Source organism: Phyllopteryx taeniolatus, chromosome 10 (genome assembly GCF_024500385.1).
Source record: "Phyllopteryx taeniolatus isolate TA_2022b chromosome 10, UOR_Ptae_1.2, whole genome shotgun sequence".
Lineage (NCBI taxonomy): Eukaryota > Metazoa > Chordata > Actinopteri > Syngnathiformes > Syngnathidae > Phyllopteryx > Phyllopteryx taeniolatus.
Genome location: NC_084511.1, coordinates 30,484,383 through 30,504,998, shown reverse-complemented (window position 1 = coordinate 30,504,998; position 20,616 = coordinate 30,484,383). Strand labels below are relative to the sequence as shown.

The 20,616-nt window shown below is 48.4% G+C and overlaps 1 protein-coding gene and 1 long non-coding RNA gene across 3 annotated transcripts; one reads left to right on the top strand and one right to left on the bottom strand.

The window, feature by feature from the left end:
• Positions 1-39: 39 nt before the first annotated feature.
• Positions 40-17,375, bottom strand: LOC133484905 (diacylglycerol kinase theta-like). Of its 2 annotated transcripts, XM_061788101.1 has the most exons (23): positions 17,039-17,374; positions 14,581-14,660; positions 14,408-14,507; positions 13,623-13,708; positions 13,369-13,494; positions 13,006-13,159; positions 11,849-11,917; positions 11,676-11,776; positions 9,915-10,114; positions 9,736-9,826; positions 9,392-9,446; positions 9,245-9,306; positions 8,406-8,556; positions 8,276-8,314; positions 7,307-7,422; positions 6,553-6,704; positions 6,311-6,459; positions 5,529-5,704; positions 5,366-5,466; positions 4,888-5,034; positions 4,709-4,820; positions 4,472-4,624; positions 40-3,701 (listed from the first exon to the last, which is right to left on the bottom strand). In XM_061788101.1, exons 1-23 carry the CDS (start codon positions 17,229-17,231, stop codon positions 3,597-3,599), a joined length of 2,718 nt encoding a protein of 905 aa, XP_061644085.1. In that variant the 5' UTR covers positions 17,232-17,374; the 3' UTR covers positions 40-3,596. The 2 variants fall into 2 exon arrangements, with proteins under 2 accessions (XP_061644085.1, XP_061644086.1); XM_061788102.1 differs by lacking the exons at positions 9,245-9,306; positions 9,392-9,446 and having other exon boundaries at positions 17,039-17,375.
• On the top strand, positions 16,875-17,552 carry LOC133484913 (uncharacterized). Its single transcript, XR_009790527.1, has 2 exons — positions 16,875-17,103; positions 17,309-17,552. It is a non-coding gene; the product is annotated as an uncharacterized LOC133484913 (long non-coding RNA).
• The last annotated feature ends 3,064 nt before the right edge of the window (positions 17,553-20,616 follow it).

Genomic DNA, 20,616 nt, shown 5'->3' with positions numbered 1-20,616 from the left:
ACTGACACGAGAGCCACGAAAACACGACGTGGGCGTCAGCAGTTTTAAAGTTGCCCTTTATTGTTTACACATTCATATCTTGACAAGTCAGCATAGTGCAGTCACAAGTTACGGAACGTGTATTCCACATGCGCTTCGCAGCACTCGTATGCACTTTGTCCTCGCGAGCCTTCAGGCGATCCGGAATACGCGCAAACTACTTCCGCATTCGGCAAACAGGTCGAAGCGCTTCCGCGTCGGGGACCGCTCAAAGCGCCTATCGCAACTTAAAATAAAACAAACAAACAAAAAGCTGCCACCAATGTCTTCACACCCATGATGTCATATTTGCGTGAATAAATGATATCCAGTACATGTATTTAGTTGAGCTTCGAGCAATCATGTCATAAATCCCACTTTTGAGCGTTTGGGTAGCATACACAGGAAGTCAGCTGTCCTGTGTTCCGGCTTTGTTCCGGCTTCCGTTTGGCATATGGCACACACACACACCAGTAGAACACTACGAGTGCCCAATGCGGATCAGTGTTGCCACAGTTACCTTGAAAAGGTAACTTAGTTACTTTACTGATTCCAAAAGTAACTAAGATACAGTACGAGTAACTTTAGTTACTTGCGGCACTTATCCACAGTCCCAAAAAAGCATTAGCTTAACTGTACCCATGACTTGGTCACGTACGCTAAACAGGTTACAGAATGATGTCATCAACTGAAATATGAGTGACGCCGCGTGAAATGAGCTACTTCGTGCAGACTTGACATGCCAGATACAGTAAGTACCTAACAACGTAAACAAGCACATGACGCTCAAGTACCCTTCTCCAAAGACTCTTAACTGCTAGCTAGCGAGATAGACTGTAGCAACCCTGCATTATTGATTGAGTGCTCGCTCGGCAATTTGAATGCGAAGAGCGACAACCTTTTTTTTTTTTTTTTTGTCCCCGGCGGCTGTCGGTTGAACTAGCAAAGCTGCGGGCGACGGACGCTCAAACGCTTGCTTAAAGTCACTTTTCATTGTAAATATTCTTTACGCCGAGTAAGTCCTTAGCGCCGTGACGCGCACTTCGCTAGGATTAATTAACCCACAACGCATTGTGCACTTAACACGCCAGTCAAACTCTATTCTTAATGTGTAAATTAAAAAGTAACAGTCGAGTTATTCAGGAAAAGAAGACAAATAGTGTGGCGACAGTGAAGCCGCGCATTTCTTTGCATTTGTAGTGGATGTATGTGGCAGCCATTTTCCGGATTTGGTGAAAGGATTTGGTTTTAGACAGGTGAGCTGCTGCTTCCGCGAGTCGTCGGCCACAAAAGTTGTTCTACAAGTATGCCAGTTCTCCTACTAGTTAACACAAAGATCATACTAGTACAAGAACTTTGAATAAATGCTGAAATGAAACCAAATGTCCTAATCTTATGAGAAATAAAGTGGTACCTCGTCAGCCGGATATGAAGCCTTTCCAATCATCACAAAAGAATCCAAAGAATAAGAGCCGAACGGGCTCGTCAGGACACGAAGTCGTGTTTTTGCATCCCACGCTACAGACGGACGTGCGGCAGTACACTGTAGTCTTCGTCATCATCGCATTATTATGAAGCGCACTAACACATGAAGAACAACACTTGGTGTACATGAGCAGCATATTGGCATCAGCTTGATGTTTGCATTTCTGCTACCTTCTGAACCCGCTTCAAGAGCCGACAGCCGACGCCGAGTCCCCGCTAGAGCGTTTTTACACGCACGTGCGAATTTAGACTAATGCGAGTCAAGAGCAAGGTTGAACTTGATTTTCTACAACTAAGTGCTGTAGTTAACAACATCACCGCAATGAATTTTGGGTTCCCATCATGCTTTTTTGCTGACGACCCTCAGTGCGAGGAACGGTGCCAACGGTGAACCCGGGAAATAGCTTGTTTTCGCCAAAGTCCGCATGGGCTGGCGTCCACGTCATTCAAGCAGGGCTTGTGTGATGTGGGCGGATCTTGACCTCAAGTGGACAAATAAAATACCGGTGCCTCTTTGTAAAGTGCATTTTTACTATAGAGTCACTGTACTGAAGATTTCATTTACTGCAGAGGGTTTCCGCAACATCAACTCTGCAATAAACCAGCTTGTTTACTGCAGTTCCCATGTCGCAGAGTGAACCTTTGCATGCGAGTGCCATTGTATGCCCCGTTTGCATGTATTGCCGCTCCGTTCGTGTTAAAGTAGCAGCTGTTATTACCATAACATTGTCCGTCTATGGAATTTTGCTGACTGTATTAAGCTAGCCAATTTAAGTTATCTTGGCTCTCTGCTCACCATAACCCGCGCGATCTAATCCAGCGGTTTATGAACCTCTTTGTTCCCAAAGTCCGCACAACCGCTGGTCCATCTACTTCAAAAACGACCGGAACGCTCAGCAACAAAGAATAAAATATCCGTTTCAATATCATTGTTTAAAAAGTTAGCGAGGGAGACCGTACATGATTGCCGCGCGTTAGCAACCTTTTATTCACCACGTGCTACAATGTCATGTCTCTGCCTCTTTTTCATAAAACCGTGCGTGCCCAAGTGAGAACAGGTGCTAAGAATACTTTGAAAAGTGTATTTTAACAAATTTAAGTGTGTTTACTATGTGTAGGAAGGTTAAAAGAATGAAAAAAATCGTATGCGCGTTCGCGAAACGGGGGTCGACTGTCGTGCGACCGACACGAAAAGTAGGACACAAATGGCCGGACGCCAACTTGTCCACACATTTGTTCAGGGCTTCCCAAACTTTGGCACAGCGGAGAAAATTGGAGAAAGGGCCCCTTCATAATCCCAATTCATCATGTTTTATAGGGGGGGGGAAAGCTGTAATGTTCACATGAATAAAGTTGTATTCTGTCAGAAAACCAAAGTCATAATCTTTACATCTTGTTGGGATAAAATGATGAGAATAACGTGTTATTTTTCAAAGATAAAGTAGCAGTAATATGACTTGCTTTTTCTTTTTTCTCAGATTACGTGGCTTTTATCCCGAAAGAGATGCTTTTGTTCTCGACAATACACCGCATGCATATGTGCGTGTGTATGTATCTCAAAAAGAAGCTCAAACAAATACACCATTTGTTCCAAAAAAATCCAAATCAAAAATGAAAACATGACTTTATTCATTTGGGATACGTCGCAGTTTTGAAATGGCCCAAAGCTAAAAGGTAGCGAGCAGTCATTTTTTTTCATGTCAGCGCCAGTTTGCACTTTAAAAAATAATAATTGAACACCATTTCTTTTCCTCTGGGCCTCCAGTTTGAGAACCACTGCGTGAGTTGACATTTTCAAGTAAAACATTTCTGAAAACATTTTTTGTTCAATTACGGACTCGTCACGTTTTCATTTTTGAATGATCACCACATAAGCAAAAAGCTCCGTTGGCACAAATGAAACACACGAGCACGTCGTCACAACGACAACATCCAAAAGTCTCAGAGGAGCCGTCACCACGGTAACCGCTCCTTCACGTCAAAGCTGTGGGTCAGCGTTTCCATGGCGACATCAAGCGTGTCATTTTGATTCTTTTTTTCTTTTTTTTTTTTTTACCTGCGCGCCGCGTTCAAGCGTCACGTTTGCGTTCACATCAAAGGTGAACGCCGTCCGAGGGGGCGGAGCTTTCCGAGCGCCCGTCCTTGGCCCCGCCTGCCGACTTTTCCTGTTTGGCTTTGGACTTCCTCAGCATGCGCACCTGCGGGCCAGTCGGTGGTCACTTCATTAGGCACAGCGAACATTGCGCTCACCGTTTAGGCTGGGGCCATATCGCCTCCAGTGAATTTGTTCTCTTCATTCCTATTTCTGATTTGAATTCCTTTTGTTGAAAGAAGCAGCTAAGGACAATGACAATGCTCTTATTCATAACGGGGTTTTCCCCTTTCTGGGATTTGTTTTATATCTCCTGATATCAAACAAGCTTTGAAGCAGTTTCTCCCCCCCCCCCCCCCCCCCCCGGCATTAACTTGCCGCAACTTTTCCCAACATAGTATATCATGCGAGTATCTTTATCTTTACTGATAAATGTGAAAACGTAAAGACGAACCTTAATCAATTAACATTTGAAATATTCAACATTCAACTACGGAAGCCAGAAAAAAGAAACATCCTGACCAAAAAGCTCCCCCACCTCCAGTGTATATATATATATATATTTTGTTTTTAATTGGCAAAATGACTTCTCTAACCTAAGTTTAATGTATTCTTTTATTGTTGCATCACCAAAAAGCGGCCTTTTTGCCGTAGCCCTTTTTTTCTTCATTCTTCGATTTCCAAAAAGGAAAGTTTGACATTTTTGGTACAGTCTACGCAAAGTGAAATTGAAGAGTGTTTAATTCCAGCCAATATGGAATTGATGAGTTGATATTTGAGGGGCATTTTGAGTCTAGCGGTATCAATACTTTAGGCGACGGGTGCCCTGTTTTTGGGCTTGTCCGGCGGGCACGTATGTTGTAAACATCTGCTGACCTTTGGTCCGGCGGCGGAGACGACGATGTGTCCCGGAGGTTGGAGCCACGGTTCCCCGTCCACCTGGACCGGGAAAGCCTTCCTCAGCGTGACGCGCACGTAATTCCCTTGAGCGATCCGAATGCCGGAACGGAGGCCGCTCTGCACCTGACCCTGCGGAAAGGACGGAGCGGCCCCGTGAGGGGCGGCGCCCGCGGGCCGGGGAGCGCGGCGGCGGCGGCGGCGGCGGTCGCTCACCATGTGAACCACGCCGGTGACGCCCACCACCTCCAGCAGGCCGTCGTCGATGCTCGGCTTACCGTAGCGAGCGTCCGGCTCGGAACCCCACAGGTCTGCGCCGGAACCCCAGCTACGCGCACGCGTGGGCAGAGTGAGGTCACGCGAGGTCGGTCGTGTGCGTGCGGTGCTGCGGTCACCTGGGAATATTGAGGAAGATGAGGCCTTGGATGTTGGGCAGCGGAACGTCGCGGCCGTCCACGTGCAGCTGCAGTTCCCTGTGCAGACTTCTGGTGGCGCTGATCTTCTGCAGGCCCGCCTTCACGTACACGCCCTTGTTGTGGAACCTGGGAGCCGGCGGGACAGACAAAGACAAGAAGAGGGGCTGATGGAAAGGCCGCAGGTGCGACCGGTAAGTTCTCGCGAGCGTCTGACGGCAAGGTCCGATTTGAAAACGCACAGAAACGACCAAAGTCTCTCGAGAAGGGCTCGGCCGGCCACGCGAGTCTTCCTGCGCCGCCGTGTTCCAATCGTATCGTATCGTATCGTATCGTACCGTCAGATTAAACCCCGGCGCGAGATTGAGGTGGCGCTACATCCCCAAGTAACGCGTCCTCATGATTGCTCGCAGTGCGGTCAGGTCAAGTTGGGGGCAAACGAGTCCTAAAAGCGCCGCACCTGCTGGTGAACTTGTCCGGGTCGTCTTGGCGGGCCTGGTGGAAGTCCAGGCTGAGCTCGGCGTCGATGCCCACTCCCAAGTAGTTGCTCATGTGGACGATCTGGAAGCGGGACGGACGTCAGCCGAGCGGGGGAATCGCGCGCGTTCCTTTGGCGCTCGCACCTTGGGCGCTTCCGGGAAGGTCTCGACGCCGTTCTCGCCGAGGTCGCGCGCGTCCAGCAGGACGGTCCAGCGGTCCATCGGGACCTCGTCCGCCTCGTCCGCGCACGCCAGGATGTGCGCCGGGTCCTCGCCGCTGTAACCCGCCCCCCAACGCAGCACGCGGGACAGGTCGTTACCTTCGGGGGGGTGACGGGGAGGCCGGCGTTGGTCTGGTGCAAACAGACGCTTGCGCGCACGCAAACAGGAACAAAAACACTGTCTCGCATACACACACACACACACACAGGTACGGGGAGAGATTCGTCTCAACATTTTTTCCACAAATTGATCCGTTATCGGTTTACACACACACACACACACACGCGTTTTTCAGATCCACAAATCAATCAACTATTTGACAGTGTGTGTTCGCAGCGGACACGGCGACACGGACGGAGGGCCGTCAATCTTCTCAACTTGAAAACTGCCGTACGCCATCTAAAAAAGGAAGGCGCGTGGCTGCCGGCACACCGACAATTCACAAGCGCAATGGAATATTTACAAAATATATAAATGCACACACAACACTCCAAAAAGCGCAGATATAGTCGAGGATTTGAAAAACATACACGGAAATAATTTGGAGACAAATCTCTCCCCATACACAAGGGCGCGCGCACACACACGTAGATGGACATACACGCGCACACACACACAGACAAACATGCCCAAACACAAGCGCACACGCATACAGTACACGCATACACACGTACAAAGACACACACACACAGCGAGCGTGTGACCTGTTCCGAGCGGCACGATGCCGACGGGCGGCTCCCGGCAGGCCAGCTGGTGACGCAGCGCCTCCAGCTCGCCCAGCACCCAGCCCACCGTGCCGTCGCCCCCGCACACCAACACCCGGAAGCTGGGAAGGGCCCGGAACGTGTGGAAGCTGCGCACGCACGCACGCACACACCCAACAAGCATCACAGCTGGTCTGTCGTCATGTGGGGCGCCGACGGCGAAAACGGTGGCAAAAAGTCACCCTGGCAGCGGGCCTCCGTTGGAGAGGTCAAAGACTTGGTGCGGGTTGAGAATCTTCCGGAAGCCGTAGAGAAGATCTTTGCCCTTCAGGCCGCCGCTCTTTGCGTTGACGAACACCAGCAGGGGGCGCGCGTCCTCGCCCGGCGGGCCGACCTGCGACGTTACGCGACATCGTCAGAAAAGCGCGACAACCATGCGGGGATTCGTCGACGCTCCAACTATTCTGACAATCCGTTCGTCGTTTCGAAACCCGGTTCTCGGAATTTCAGCCTCTCAACAGTGAATATTCTGCTCGCGGTCCGATTCTCCAAAATTTGAAAAACACTCATCAACATCTTTCCGATTTTCTGACCAAAGTTGCTCAGCAAACCGGAATCAATCATCAATCCATTTTGGAATTTGTATTTTCCGCACTAATGTCCTGCTTTTGAATAACTAGACATTTCAAAGTGTGTGTTTTTACCCGATTCATCGAAAAAATAACGGCTAAGTACAATAATCGTTAGTCGGAGCCCTGACGACGGCGCACTTGCCCAACATGTCTCTGGCACCGTGTTGTTGCAATTGTCTTTTTGGCTTGCCCGCTGGCCTCTCCGATCGGAGAGGTCAGCGTGTTACAGAAACCCGGAGACCAAAGGAACACGTTTCATGCGCACGACTTCCATCTCACGCACACGAACGGATGAAAAATGGAATTGGATGCGTCACCATTGAATTGTATTTTTGGGAGTGACGTCGGCGTTGCGACAGCGTACCTGGACGTCCGGGATGACGAGCGACGTGAGCCACTTGTCGTTGACGTCGGTGTCTTTCGCCAACATGAACACGCGCTCGGCTTCGGACAAACACGACAAGCGCAAGCCCACCGCACCTGAACGCGCCACGCGGGAGAAGCAGAGTTGGGAAGCGGAATTTGGAAATTCACTTGCTGACAATTCAGTGAAGTCAAGTCATCGTAACTAGTTCGATGACTTTCTTAAAGTAATAGAATTCGTTTTTCTTTTCATCGGGATCATCATATTGGACTGAAGCACAAATAATCAAACATGATGAAATGTGGAAAACATGATCTAGCATGTTGACCTCACGACAAATTATATATCACAAACAATTTGCAAATGCAAATTAGACAATGTTGTAAGTGAATGTTCCACCCAAAAGTCCAAAATGAGAAAGACGAAACTGTTCAAAAGTTCTGTTACGTGTTCAAAAGCGGAACTATGAGTCGAAGCTCTGCAAAGTCACACAAACGAATGGATGGCCTATTTGGAAAAATAGGTCCTGTTTGAGACTACGGCAGAATGGCGCATGAGCAGAGCGAGTCCATCGCCGGCGTCGGCTTTTGAAGGAATGAAAACAAATAAGTAAGCCGCCTCCATCGCTGCCGTTAGCTCCCAGACCACCGGACCTTCCGGAAGTCAGAGCCGCGATATTTTTAATAGCATTTTGTTGGAGGTCTGTAGAAACACATTTAATAAATGTAATATATTGAGGGGAAGCAAGAGCAATGGATGAACACCAACATTTTGTACAAACAGTATACAAAAAACAGCGATATAGCTGGGCTGCCAGACGCCAACCGCCATATATTGTACTGTGTCCTACAGTAGTATAATAGTACTAAGGCATATCAAAGTATGTTATACTCCACACCTTTTCTCCCAGTAATGTCACCAATGAAATGATTTCTGTTTGAGAGTTGGTTGCCATGGCGACCATCTCACCTTGGCTGGCGTACACGTGGCTGATGTCCACCAGGTGGCCTGCAGAGGAGGGCGAGGAGTTGAAGAAGAATGTTGTCGTCACGGTGACGTTGGCGCCATGGCGAGCGTGCGTGCGTGCGTGTGCGCTCACTCTTGACGATCAGCTGTTCCTGCATGAGCTGCCAGTACTGCTCTTTGGACAGCAGGGGGGGCAGTCCTCCAATCAGCAGGCTCACCTGCAGCGCTTGGCTCCGCCTCTCGGCCACGTAGAAGCGAGTCAGGTTCATCTGGCGCAAAGACATCTGGGAAACACACACGCGTAAACCATGTGACGTCTCCGCAATGCTAATGCGAACCGTTGCTTTCCTGACACGCGATCGCCATGTGACGCCGTTCACGTTTCACGTTTCACGGTGGAGCTTTGAGGCCGGAACGGATTCGCGGCTTCGGAGAGAACGGAGGTCGCGGCAACCTTCGTCACTCGACTGTGTCAAACGAGACTCGGCAAGCAAAGACCGAAGACGATGTCGGTCGACGTATTGGTGACATCGGTCTGTTTGTGTTCATTTAAACGCAATTTCAAATGCTGGATTCCACAAAGTAAATATGTTGGTCACATCTTCATTCCAAAATAACAATTGTTCGATAGCTTCTTTAGGACGGTTGGCGCCAAACGAGCAGTCCGATCAAATGACGGCAAGCAATGCGGGGGGCCGCCACGCGCGAAGCTTCAAACTCCAACGGGGGGGGGGGGCCGATCCGAGCTGCGAAGCGACACGATGGCACTTGTGCAAATGACGCAATTGATACTGACAGCTAACTGCAACGACACCGACGTTGAGTCACGCACGGTTTGACTGACATTTTTTTCCTGACCTCTTTAGCGAGACGCGGCCGACACGATTGACGCGTCGCAGTATTTACGTGTCGTCGACCATCGATGCTAATGCTATCCGCCGCTAATAACGAAAGCATTGCTGCGCGACTGACCTTCCTGATGTCGTGCAATTTGTCCAGAATGTTCTGCTGCGGCGTCAGCGTTTGTTTCTGCACTGAGGACGCAGAGAGGTCGCAGAGGTCATGACCTTTACTGCGGTCGGTACCTGGTGGTGAGCCAAAGGTCAGAGGGTCGCTGACCTCGTTTGCCGCTCATGAGAACTTCCTGCAGGTCAAATCGCGTCACGTCGTCTTTCTGTAAGGAAGCCGAAAAGGTTGCGTGCTGAAGGGCGGAGGTCGAAGAGCCGGGAGATACGGCTTTCACATTCAGGAACAAAACCTCATTTCCCATTTCAATCCACTTTCTTCCACAGATGTCATAACAAATGTCGCCGACCTAGTAGTTAAAAGTCGCTAGTCGCTCGAGAAGTAGCTGCTTGCGGGGGTTGGAACAGTCACAAAGCCGTCGACCGTCGCTAATGGAAGCGGCGCACATCAGCGCTTTCGACCACCGAAGCTCAAACTGTTGTTTCCGAGTCGCGTACCTGAAGCGCCAGCCGACGGAGGACCTCGGCCACGACCGACGCCGCCGTGCTGTCCTCGGACACGCGCACGCTGACGAAATCCGCTCCCCATCTGAAAGGCGCACACAGTCGTTGACTCGTCGTCGGGGGCGGCGGGTGCGCGCGCGCGCGGCGTCAGGAACTAGAAGAAGAAGCGTGACCTGGCCGCGCCCCCGTACACTTTGATGACCTCGGAGCGGCCCCCTTTGGCCCTCAGGATCCAGGCGTCGCCGCCGCCGCCGTCCGGACCGCCGTTCCGGTTCAGGACGTCGTCGTTACGGAGACGCCCAAGTCCGCCCACCTCCTGCAGCTGGAAATCCTGGGGGTCGTCAGGCAGGTAGAAGGCCCGCAACGCCGCCTCCTGCAACGGTGCGGCAACGCCACTCGCTGACGTGTGACCAGAGAAGCCAAATATTGTACTCAAGTAAGAGTACTGCTACTTCAAAGTAATATGACTCAAGCAAAAGTAATAAGTGGTCCTCCCAAAAATGACTTGAGTAACAGTCATAAAGTACTCAAGTACTGAGTAAATGGTGAGTAACTTCAGATTTGTCAGAGCATGAACCTCAAACAAAATTCAACTCTAACAAAATGAAATGTGAATGTGCAGTGTGCGTGCGTGCGTGAACGAGATTAGCACGTACCCCAAATGTTTTACGGTTACGGAGGACCATAAAATAGGGCTAACGTGGGCTAATATGCACAGCCGAATCAAAAACAAAAACACGTGAAACTTACCGCAAGCTGTTTGTAATCTCCACATTTGGGCAGACAGCGCCAGTCAAATAATATAATGCAGGAAGGCTGTTGTTTATGTGGTCGGAAACCTAAATACTGTCGCCTTCTATGGGAACGACGACCTTCCCAACATGGCCGCCACGCAGACACGTCCATTAGCCGGGCTGGCGTTGCTAGTGTTTATACCTATGCCCGCGAAACCCAATAGAAGACCACGTGTGCGGTCATCAGAGGTGGGAAGTAACGCGCTACATTTACTCAAGTAACATTTTCCATAAACTTTTTACTTTTACTTGAGTATTTATGAGAAGAAGGATCAATAGTTTTGCTCCGTTACAATGATCGACATGCCGTTCGCTACTTTTATTTATTCATTCTTGCGTGTGCGCGTCGATTCTTAAGACTCCATCTTCGACTTCCGTATAAGGTGCCCGTTGCGTCAATCAAACGGGATCACGCATGCCATTTGACTTCAATTCACCAATCAGAAGAAACAAGGCAGTCACATGACCGCGCACGTAGCTTCGCAAGCCAATCAAAATGACTCATTTGGGAGGGCAAACATTTTGCAGACTCCCAAAAACAACAGCTTTGTCATGCAGCTCTTAAATTGGGACTGGCCAAACTTGGATATTTCAGCCCACTTCTAAATTGATAAAACACCTTGCGGTATGTTCCAGATGTTTCTATTGTTGTTTTGGCAGCGGATGTGGCAACATTAGCACTATCCCGATGCTGTCGCACACACAATCACTAAGTCGGGTCAGCAAACAGCTTCTTCATGAAGTCATTAATATCATAGAATATATTCAAGAAAAAAAAAATATAGAATATACAGCAAATAATGTTTGTGTAGGGCCCAATGTGTGTGTTGATGGTTTTTGGGCAGTTCACAATTGAAATGGTGGCAGGTGCGTGTCGACTCCCATATATTATTATTTTTTTTATTTTATTTTATTGGATGCTCATGCTCTGATTTAAAACAAATAGAAATACATATATACGTATATACATATATATATATATATATATATACACATAAGTATACATACATATATATATTTATATACATACATATTTGTTTGTTTTCTCCCGGCTTCCATATCGACTGACATCTTGTCGACGTGCTGACTGACGCGTATTTGACCTTTGCAGACACGTGCCCGCCGTGCGGTCCTCCCTACCAGAGCTTCCTCGTTCCCGGCGGCTCTGACGACGGAGACGAGGCGGAAGCGGCCGCGCCTGAGGCCGTCGTCGCCGTCGTAGACTTTGAGAAACTGTTTGCCTGCGCGACAAAGCACACGCCGATTAACACCGTCGCTCAGGTACTTTCGAGACCTGCCGGGCGACGACTGACCGCGGTCGGGCGTCGTCGGCTGACCGTCTTTAGACACCACGGCCGGCGCGTCCACGTCATCGCCGTCGTCTGCACGAAAACGTGACGAAACATATTAAACAATAACATTAACATCATGACAATGTACCACAATGTGCCAAAGCTTGTAACTGTGTGTCTGTGATTTGTGTTCAAAACTAATTCTCCATCATTAAAATGACGCAAATCAAACGCAGTAGCAATTATGTCCCGCAAAACACATTAGGGAACGGACAAGAAGTGGAACTGCCTTGCACTTGAGCTACGCGCTCGGGGCCTGATTTACTAAGATTCCAAATTGCGGGCGCTAAATTGCGCGGTCGCTCACTCTAACAGATTGTGCGCACTGTTGGCAAGAGGTGTAAAAGCGCTGGAGAGCGCAAATTCAAGTTTGAAGTGATGGAATTGGAAGTGGAAGTGGAAAAGCAAAACAAACCTGACAGAGTTCCAGAAAATAAACCTATCCCTCTGGTCATTTGGGGAAATAAAACAAAAGCCACCCTTTGGGCAGCATGCCTGTAAAAACTGCTCTGGGACGGGCCAGCACCAATCGTTACACAAATTCAGTCATCGTAATTGGTAAATCACATCGCATCTTCTTCCCAAAATGCACAGAACGATCTGTGCAGTAATTTTGCACATTTGGCAGACATAATCGAGGTTGCGACCGATTAGTAGATCGGTGAAAAATATTTTTTTGTTTGCTACGTCAGTTTTTGTACGCACAATAATAAATCAAGGCCACAGTCCATAAACAAGCACAGTGCGTAGTAGACGGCATGGCTAACTACAGTTAAAAAAAACAAAGAAAGAAATCTTCAATTGACCTTTAAGGAGCCTTTCTCTCTGCCTGGCTGGTCAGATAAACTCCATTATTTGTGTTTTGCGAGCCTAATAAGTCAAAGTGTTACTGTTGCAACGAGGATGAGGTTGCAGCCTTCCTTTCCTCAAAAGACAAACTGCTGAATCTGACGCCATCGAAGCTGTTGCCGTTTCGTTTGAAATGTGCAAATGTGTCCCCGCGTCCTGTTCCGCTCCCAGCAACGAAAAACGAGCCACGCCACGAAAACAAGTTCGACAGGCGTCAGCCAACGTGCGGCCGAGTTGCCGGTGAAGAAGAAGGGCGGGTGCGCGCGCACCCGGCCGGCGGGCGTCGCCCTCGGCGATGCGGAAGCAGTGCCGCTTGCTGAAGTTTCTGGACTGGAGGCGCACGCGGGCGGGGTGCAGCATCACGCGGCGCAGGCGGCCCAAATTGCACTCTGGCGCCATGCTCGGGTGGCACGCCGTGTGACACTGCGGGCACAGACGCAAGCGTAAAGATACTGGGGTAAAAGTACAAGCGCCCATTTAACTCCTGGACAGGAGTAAAAGTCACAAAGTACACACTCTGAAATGCAATTTAGTACAAATGTCAAAATGAATTTTTACCGTCAATTAATGATGAACGACAATTGGCACTTGTTTACTTCCCACACTGACGCTTGGGAGTGCGCGCTTCTTACCGTGACGCCGCACCACTCGCACCTCACGCCCGCCAGGAGGTCGGACGAGCCGCAGGATCGCCGGCACACCTGGCAGCGCGCGGCCGGCGACAGGTTGCCCTCCCGCCAGTGGTGGTAAAACGTGTCCTGCGGGCACACGGAGGACAGCTTTGGGTCCTCGCGCACAAAACAGCGGGCATTTCCAAAATCACAAAGACAGGCGGCGCGTTCGTTTCCGAGATAGGAAGCCTGCGCATTGGCCGGCGGCAACTGACCTGCCGCGGGGTCCCGTCCACGTGGCACGAGCGGCAGTCGGCGCACGAGAAGGCGGCGCAGTCGGCGTGCACGTGCAGCTCGCAGACTGAAAGCCAAGCGTTAGCATCTTTTGTTAGCATTTGCCGTTAGCATCCGGGAAGAGGTCCGGCCGGGCGATATGGCTTTCAAATCAAATCTGTTGGGGGTTTTTCCACGAAAAAACTCATTTCTGCCAAGGTGAGGTGTGATTCTTAAAGTCGCTTTTTTGAAAAATAGTCCAAAAAGTCGGCATCATTGACAGTGTTTTTGCAGAGTAGCTCCTCTCCTTTGGCAGACATATTTTGCACTTTTTGTACTTGAAAATTCCTCTCTGTTGTAAAGTTCAACAAATACTAAAAGGACAAAGTATTGTCCAACAGCCAAAATGTTGGAATTCATATCTTTGCATGTCTTACAGGACAAAAAAATATATTTTATTTATTATAAATTTGTTTAATTTATCATTCTGCCAAATATCAGAATTAGCATCGGCATATAAAAAAAAAAAAAAAAAATGCATATCAGTTGGGCCCGACTTTAAACTACGTAAGCTGCAAAACAACTGTTTTTTTTTTGTTTTTGTTTTTTTAAGTCGTCCCCAGCAATAAACTTAAATGAATCACTAAATTTGACATACAACCAAAAAAAACAATAAAACCATCATAAGGGAGTGTCTGCCAGTCAGGTTTTTGGGGGCGTGGCATCAGCTGCTGCTAGTGCCGCAGAGCGCGCCCCCTGGCCGCAGGGCCACTCGCGGCGGGCTAACCTTCGCAACGAAGCGCTCCGTTTCCGTCCGTCTGCTTCCTGCACACGCAGCACACACGCCTCTTGCGAGCGTCCCGAGCGAGGCAGTGAGCCACGGGGATCTGTAGGGGGCAGCGTAGACAAATGCAGTCACATCGGCAACGACGACGACCGCGGCAGGACCGACTTACTCACCCGTACTGCGGAGGGCGCCACGCTGGAGCACAGCGAGCGCAGCGTCTTCAGACATTTCTCATGACACATCAAGTTACACACTGAAGACAACCCGAAAGAGAAAGCATGTATCACCATGGCAACAACACACATTATCCCCATGGCTACACGGGATACACATTGAAAATACCACACGCATGTCGCCATGGCAACAGAGGACATTAAAAACAACACATTACCATGGCAACACAGGATACACATTTATAACACGACACACATGAAGATGGCAACAGTGGGCACACCGTAAATCAACACACACACACAGACACACACGCACGTCACCATGGTAACAAACATTTAAAACAACATGCATAATGATATCACCATGGCAACAAAGGACACCACACAAGCATCTCCATGCAACAAGACTTTTGTATCATGTGACAAGAGACATATTTTCATTTGCTACACTCTCGCTTACACACACAAACACTTCCACCTCCCAAGACTTCTGTTTCCATGACAACTAGAGGAAGTCCATGAAAACTGCTTGTCACACACACACACTTTCACCTTCTGCTCCTCCTATAACGACGCACACACACACACACGTGCACCCAGATGACGGACAATGCCCATGTTACTAGGCAGAACGTGTGTGTGTACACATTGTATGTCTTTGTGGGGACCACTTTGAACGCGACGCTATTGGGGTGGACACATTTCAACACACAGTGAAATCACATTGAAAACATTTCAAGATATAGTGAGGACATTTAAAGACAAAGCAAAGCTAATGAAAGACTGAAAAATTCCAAACACAGGTGCAACAATTCATTGATTAATTGACAACTAATTGATTCTCATCTTAATAGACAACTATTTTGATAATCGATTCATTGCTTAGAGATCAAGACATGCGCCCGCAAGTCCGATGACACGGCCGCAAAGTCGATCATCGAACTGCGACCGAGGGTGTCCTGGTGCCAAGTGCACGTGTGGACACCCTTATGCTTGAACATGGTGTTCGATATGGACAATCCGTGATGAGCACAGAAGTCCAATAACAGAACACTGTTCGAGTTGTGATCGGGGGGGGGGGGCGTTCCTCCCTAGCACGCCCTTCCAGGTCTCACTGTCATTGCCCACGTGAGCATTGAAGTCCCCCAGCAGAACGATGGAGTCCCCAGCGGGAGCGCTCTCCAGCACCCCCTCCAAGGACTCCCAAAAAGGTGGGTACTCTGAAGTGCTGTTTGGTGCATAGGCACAAACAACAGTCAGGACCCGTCCCCCCACCCGAAGGCGGAGGGAGGCTACCGGGGTGAACCCCAACGTACAGGCGCCGAGCCGGGGGGCAATAAGAATACCCACACCTGCTCGGCGCCTCTCACCGTGGGCAACTCCAGAGTGGAAGAAAGTCCAACCCCTCTCGAGAGGACTGGTACCAGAGCCTAAGCTGCGTGTGGAGGCGAGCCTGACTATATCTAGTCGGAATTTCTCGACCTCACACACCAGCTCGGGCTGCTTCCCTGCCAGAGAGGTGACATTCTACGTACCCTGAGCCAGCTTCTGTAGCCGGGGATCGGATCGCCAAGGTGCCCGCCACCGCTCAGCTCGCACTGCACCTGACCCCTCCCACAGGAGGTGAACCCACGGGAAGGGGGACACACGTTACCCTTTAGGGCTGTGCCCGGCCAGGCCCCATGAGTGCAGGCCCGGCCACCAGGCGCTCGCCTTTGAGCCCCACCTCCAGGGGGGGGGGCCCCGGTGACTCGCGTCCGGGCAAGGGAAAACTGAGTTTGTCGTCATCATAAGGGGTCTTTGAGCCGTGCTTTGTCTGGTCCCTCACCTACGACCAGTTTGCCATGAATGACCCTACCAGGGGAGCGAAGCCCCAGACAACTAAGCTGCTAGGATCATTGGGACGCACAAACCCTCCACCACCATAAGGTGACGGCTTCCAGGAGGGGCGCTAATTTTGTCATGTACACCGAATTTATACCATACACTCAGTACCAACATATGCAGTTTGAGGATAGAAGTCCATCCCTCATAAACAAGAATACAATATGTTAGTATAAAAAAAAAAAAAACTTTTTTTTTTGTTTTTTATATTTTTTAAATGTGTGTACTTGATTACCCAATGGAATAGTCGATAGGATAATTGGTTAAAAAAACGATTCGATAGTGCCAAACCAAGAACTCAACCAGAAATTTATGTAAAAAAAAAAAAAAAAAAAGTTATCAGATTCATTGATGAATCAAAATATAATCGACAGAGCAGTCAATTATTAAAATAATCGTGTGAGGATATTTGTAAACCAAACATTTAAAATATAAAGACACAGTGAGGACATTTTGAAAACACAGCGAAGCCAAGTGAAGACATTGAGGACATTTCCGAACCCAGTGACGACATTCAAAGACGCGTCAAAAACGTCAGCGCAGTGAAGACAACGAGTGACGTGATGCGTCGCACCTTCACACAGGAAGCCGATCAGGCCCCACAGGAAGTCGCTGCAGTGGTGGCAGAAGGTGGGCTTGGTGAGTGTTACCCTCTTGAAGCTGTGACCCAGAGCCAAAGAGTTCTGGAAGCGTTTCTCGCCCGAGGTGGTGCTATGCGTCCGACCGCTGCCCGCAGTTTCTGGTGGAGCCGGGCTGCGGTCCGCCATGTCTCGCGTCACGCACGACGTTGTTTCTTGGTTTGTTTTTTAAAGAAAACATGACAACATGTCCATCTCGTTCGAAGGCCGACAATCCAACACGACCGCGTTCGCCGCATCCACTCCGGATCCTTTTGGATCAACATGTGACGTCGCGAGCCGGCTTGGCCCCGCCCAGTTTTCTTCCACATGCGACCACGGGTGAACTGTCGCCATTCAGCACTTCCGCCTTGTGGCTTTTTCAGTCCCTTTTTATTTTTTGTTAAATGGCTTTTCCCGTGAAAGTATGGCGTGCCTTTTGATTGTATTAATAAAAAAAACTAAACAAAATTGACCGGCTTGTGAGCAGTGTCACGTGACGATCCGGCGCGTGCACGCAGTCTGCGTTCACATTAAAGCACAACAACAAAAACACACGCGGAAGTCAACAAGTGGAAAACGAGCCACATCCACCATTTGTTTGCCCCTTCCTCTTTTTTGTCGTCTCCCTCGTTGCTACAAATTATAAGTATTTATTAGAATGACTCAAAAACGTCACGTTTCTTCCTCTCCTCTTCTTTTTCCCCATTTCCGGCTTCCGGTCTTTTCCCGCCTCTAAAACACTTCTTCCTTTTTCGGACATTACGTACTGAAATACGACGAATGACGCAGCTCCGATACGGCATCATGACGTCACTCGCGACTGGCTACATTTCGAAAGTGTCAAAAGTATTTCCTTTCATCTTTTTCCATTTCCTCTCCGGGCATTGAGACGCACTCACAAGACACGGCCACTAGGTGGCAGTGTGACTCCGCAAAACTCCACAACAATGTATTTTCTATTTTATATCAACTTTATTAAACATTGCACCTTTGAAAGGAAATTTCACATAAATTACAATATAGCGCAAATTTAAAACACAAACAAAGTTGCCAGGGAGACAAAGAGAAAAGGGGGAAAAATAAGAAAGGGACAAAAACGTTACCTTTTCTACATGCAGTTCGCAGATGCATTCAAAATCGTTTCCGCCTTCTTATTGTAATTATTATTGCACTGATCGATTGTAAGTATAATTACATACTCACAATCGATCAGTGCCTGCCACAATAAGAAGGCAGTCCTTGTAAAATACTGACAAAAACGCTTTTTGTGATTGCCAAATGTACATTGATGAATTTCAAAGCAAACGTATGGGCCAGCAGCAACTGAATTGGAATCAGTTATAGTTCAATTTCAATTTCAACACTTGAGTAACTGCGTTAAAAAAGTGAATTTGAAATACATCTTTTGAATTTCCATCCATCCATCCATTTAATTTATAATTCATAAATCTGAATAGCATAATTTAAAATGGAATATTTCATAGTTTGGAACTGAAGTCCAATAAACTTGAAAGCGAACGCACGTATGGATGTATTTTTTTTATCCGCAATGAAAATTCAAATGATATATGTTCACATTCAGTTGGATCCTTTCAGATTCCTTTCGACAAATTCAATTTCAAATGAGCTGTGACAGACATCCGGGGACGGTAAGGAAAAGCAATCGATCGGCGAGACGCAGATCTCCTCTTCGGCCAATCGGCGCCTTCGCTTTATCCGTTTGTTTGTTTTTCCTAACATGTCCTCCAGGCCTGAGGCTTTACCGCCAACTAGGGGTAGAAAGCGCACACAGCACATATCGACACAGACAGCACTGTTTCAAATGAATTTAGGGGCCTTTTTTCATTTTTTGGGGACTTTGATGTTTTCCACCAAAGACAAAACGGTTCGGGCTGAAATTTGGCCGAACAGTTTTGAACAAGTTCAACTTTAAAACCGTGGCGCAAGGTATTAGAAATTGGAGCTAAGCATTGACTATACACTATTACCCCATCCTACGCCACTATTGATTCCCATTCTTAATCACCTTTTTCAATGTGCTTTCAACCTGATGTGTTACAATGCTTTTCCTACGAATGCTGAATGAATCCAAGTGTTGGGGTGTGTTTGGTTTGTATTTACACCCCGAAACCACCAAACGGCACCAGAGACCAAAGCATTTTTTTTTATTTTTTTTTTTTTTGCAAATCCAAGCTGCTTGTCTCCTGCTAATGTTATCCGTGTCTTCATGGAGCTTGATTTGTGCACTGATGTTGGAACAGGAAGGGGCCATCTCCAAACTGTTCCCACAAAGTTGGAAATGCCCAAAACAGATCAACGAAGAAACTCCAAATGCTTCAGCACACCGAGAGATTTTGGATAGTCGAGCAGTTTGTGGATGACCCCGTCCTGTTCCAACATGTCTGTGCACCAGTGCACAAAGCAAGGTCCATAGAGACACGGATGAGATAATTTGGTATGTTTGAACTTGACTGGTCTGCACGCAGTCCTACTTTACGAGGGGAACACAAAAATATCCATTTAGGAACAAACAGCTCCCAAAAATGTCTCGCAAGGACAATAGCTGTGCGTGCGTGTGTGGGGGGCGGGGCCAAGCCGGCTCGCGACGTCACATGTTGATCCAAAAGGATCCGGAACGGATGCGGCGAACGCAAGAATGAACTCTTTCAAGTTGAGTTCAACTCGTCATCTCGTCGAGAATCACGTTTCGGACGGAAAAGAAAGGTGCATTCTTGCAGGAAAGTTTTTGTCAAGTTGGAATCTCATTTCTCTCTTTCTCTCGTCATGTGAGCACTCCCTGGTGATGACGTCACACTGTACCTCGATTACAATGACTAGACGTGATGGATGCTTGGATGGCGTGTCCACTGGCGAGGCCCAAAATGAAGGTCTACTGCGATACTGTGTTTAGCCACCAGAGGGAGACAGAAATGCGACTCCAAAGAAGAGATGAAAAATTCCATTCTTTTTTTCAAGGAAAGAAATGAATGAAGGCAACGTGAGCTGGAAGTCAATAAAAACAGCATATTCCAAAGAGAAAAAGTCATTTTGCAAATTCATCCTTTCACTTGCTGCAGCTTCTTCACGTCTGGAAAAAGCAAACAAACAAACAAACCCAAAACGCGAAAGTCAAGGAGACCGCGTTGGGAAAGGGGGAGGAGCCTCAAAGTGGAGGAGAAGGAGAAAATGTGTCGGCAAAGCGAGGCCCGGGGGCCACTTACGGACCGAGCCCTTCTTGAAAGCGACCCGATGTCCTGCATTCATTTTGACCCCCCCCAAATGTGTTGGTCATGAAAAAAAAAAAGAAGATCTAGCTGATGAGGTGACGGCGTCAAAACTATTCCCCCTTTCACATCTGCCTCCGACCGCTCTTGCATCCAGCCACTCTCTATTCAGTGATTTCAGATTGCAAGCCATTTGACCATTTGGCAACGTATGTAATAAAAGGCGCATTTCATGTCAGATGGAACGAGGACGCAGCAATGAAATACTTCCTTGTCGTTTGTCTCCTATTAGAATCATTTGAATATGA

What these genes read in the sequence shown, in the direction of transcription:
- LOC133484905 (XM_061788101.1), bottom strand. Translation starts at nt 17,231, where the DNA reads ATGGCGGACCGCAGCCCGGCTCCACCAGAAACTGCGGGCAGCGGTCGG. An exon ending in TGGCGCCCTCCGCAGTACGG is followed by an intron (nt 14,508 to 14,580) that starts GTGAGTAAGTCG and finishes TGCCCCCTACAG; the next exon opens with ATCCCCGTGGCTCACTGCCT. An exon ending in CATCGTGCCGCTCGGAACAG is followed by an intron (nt 5,705 to 6,310) that starts GTCACACGCTCG and finishes ACCCCCCCGAAG; the next exon opens with GTAACGACCTGTCCCGCGTG.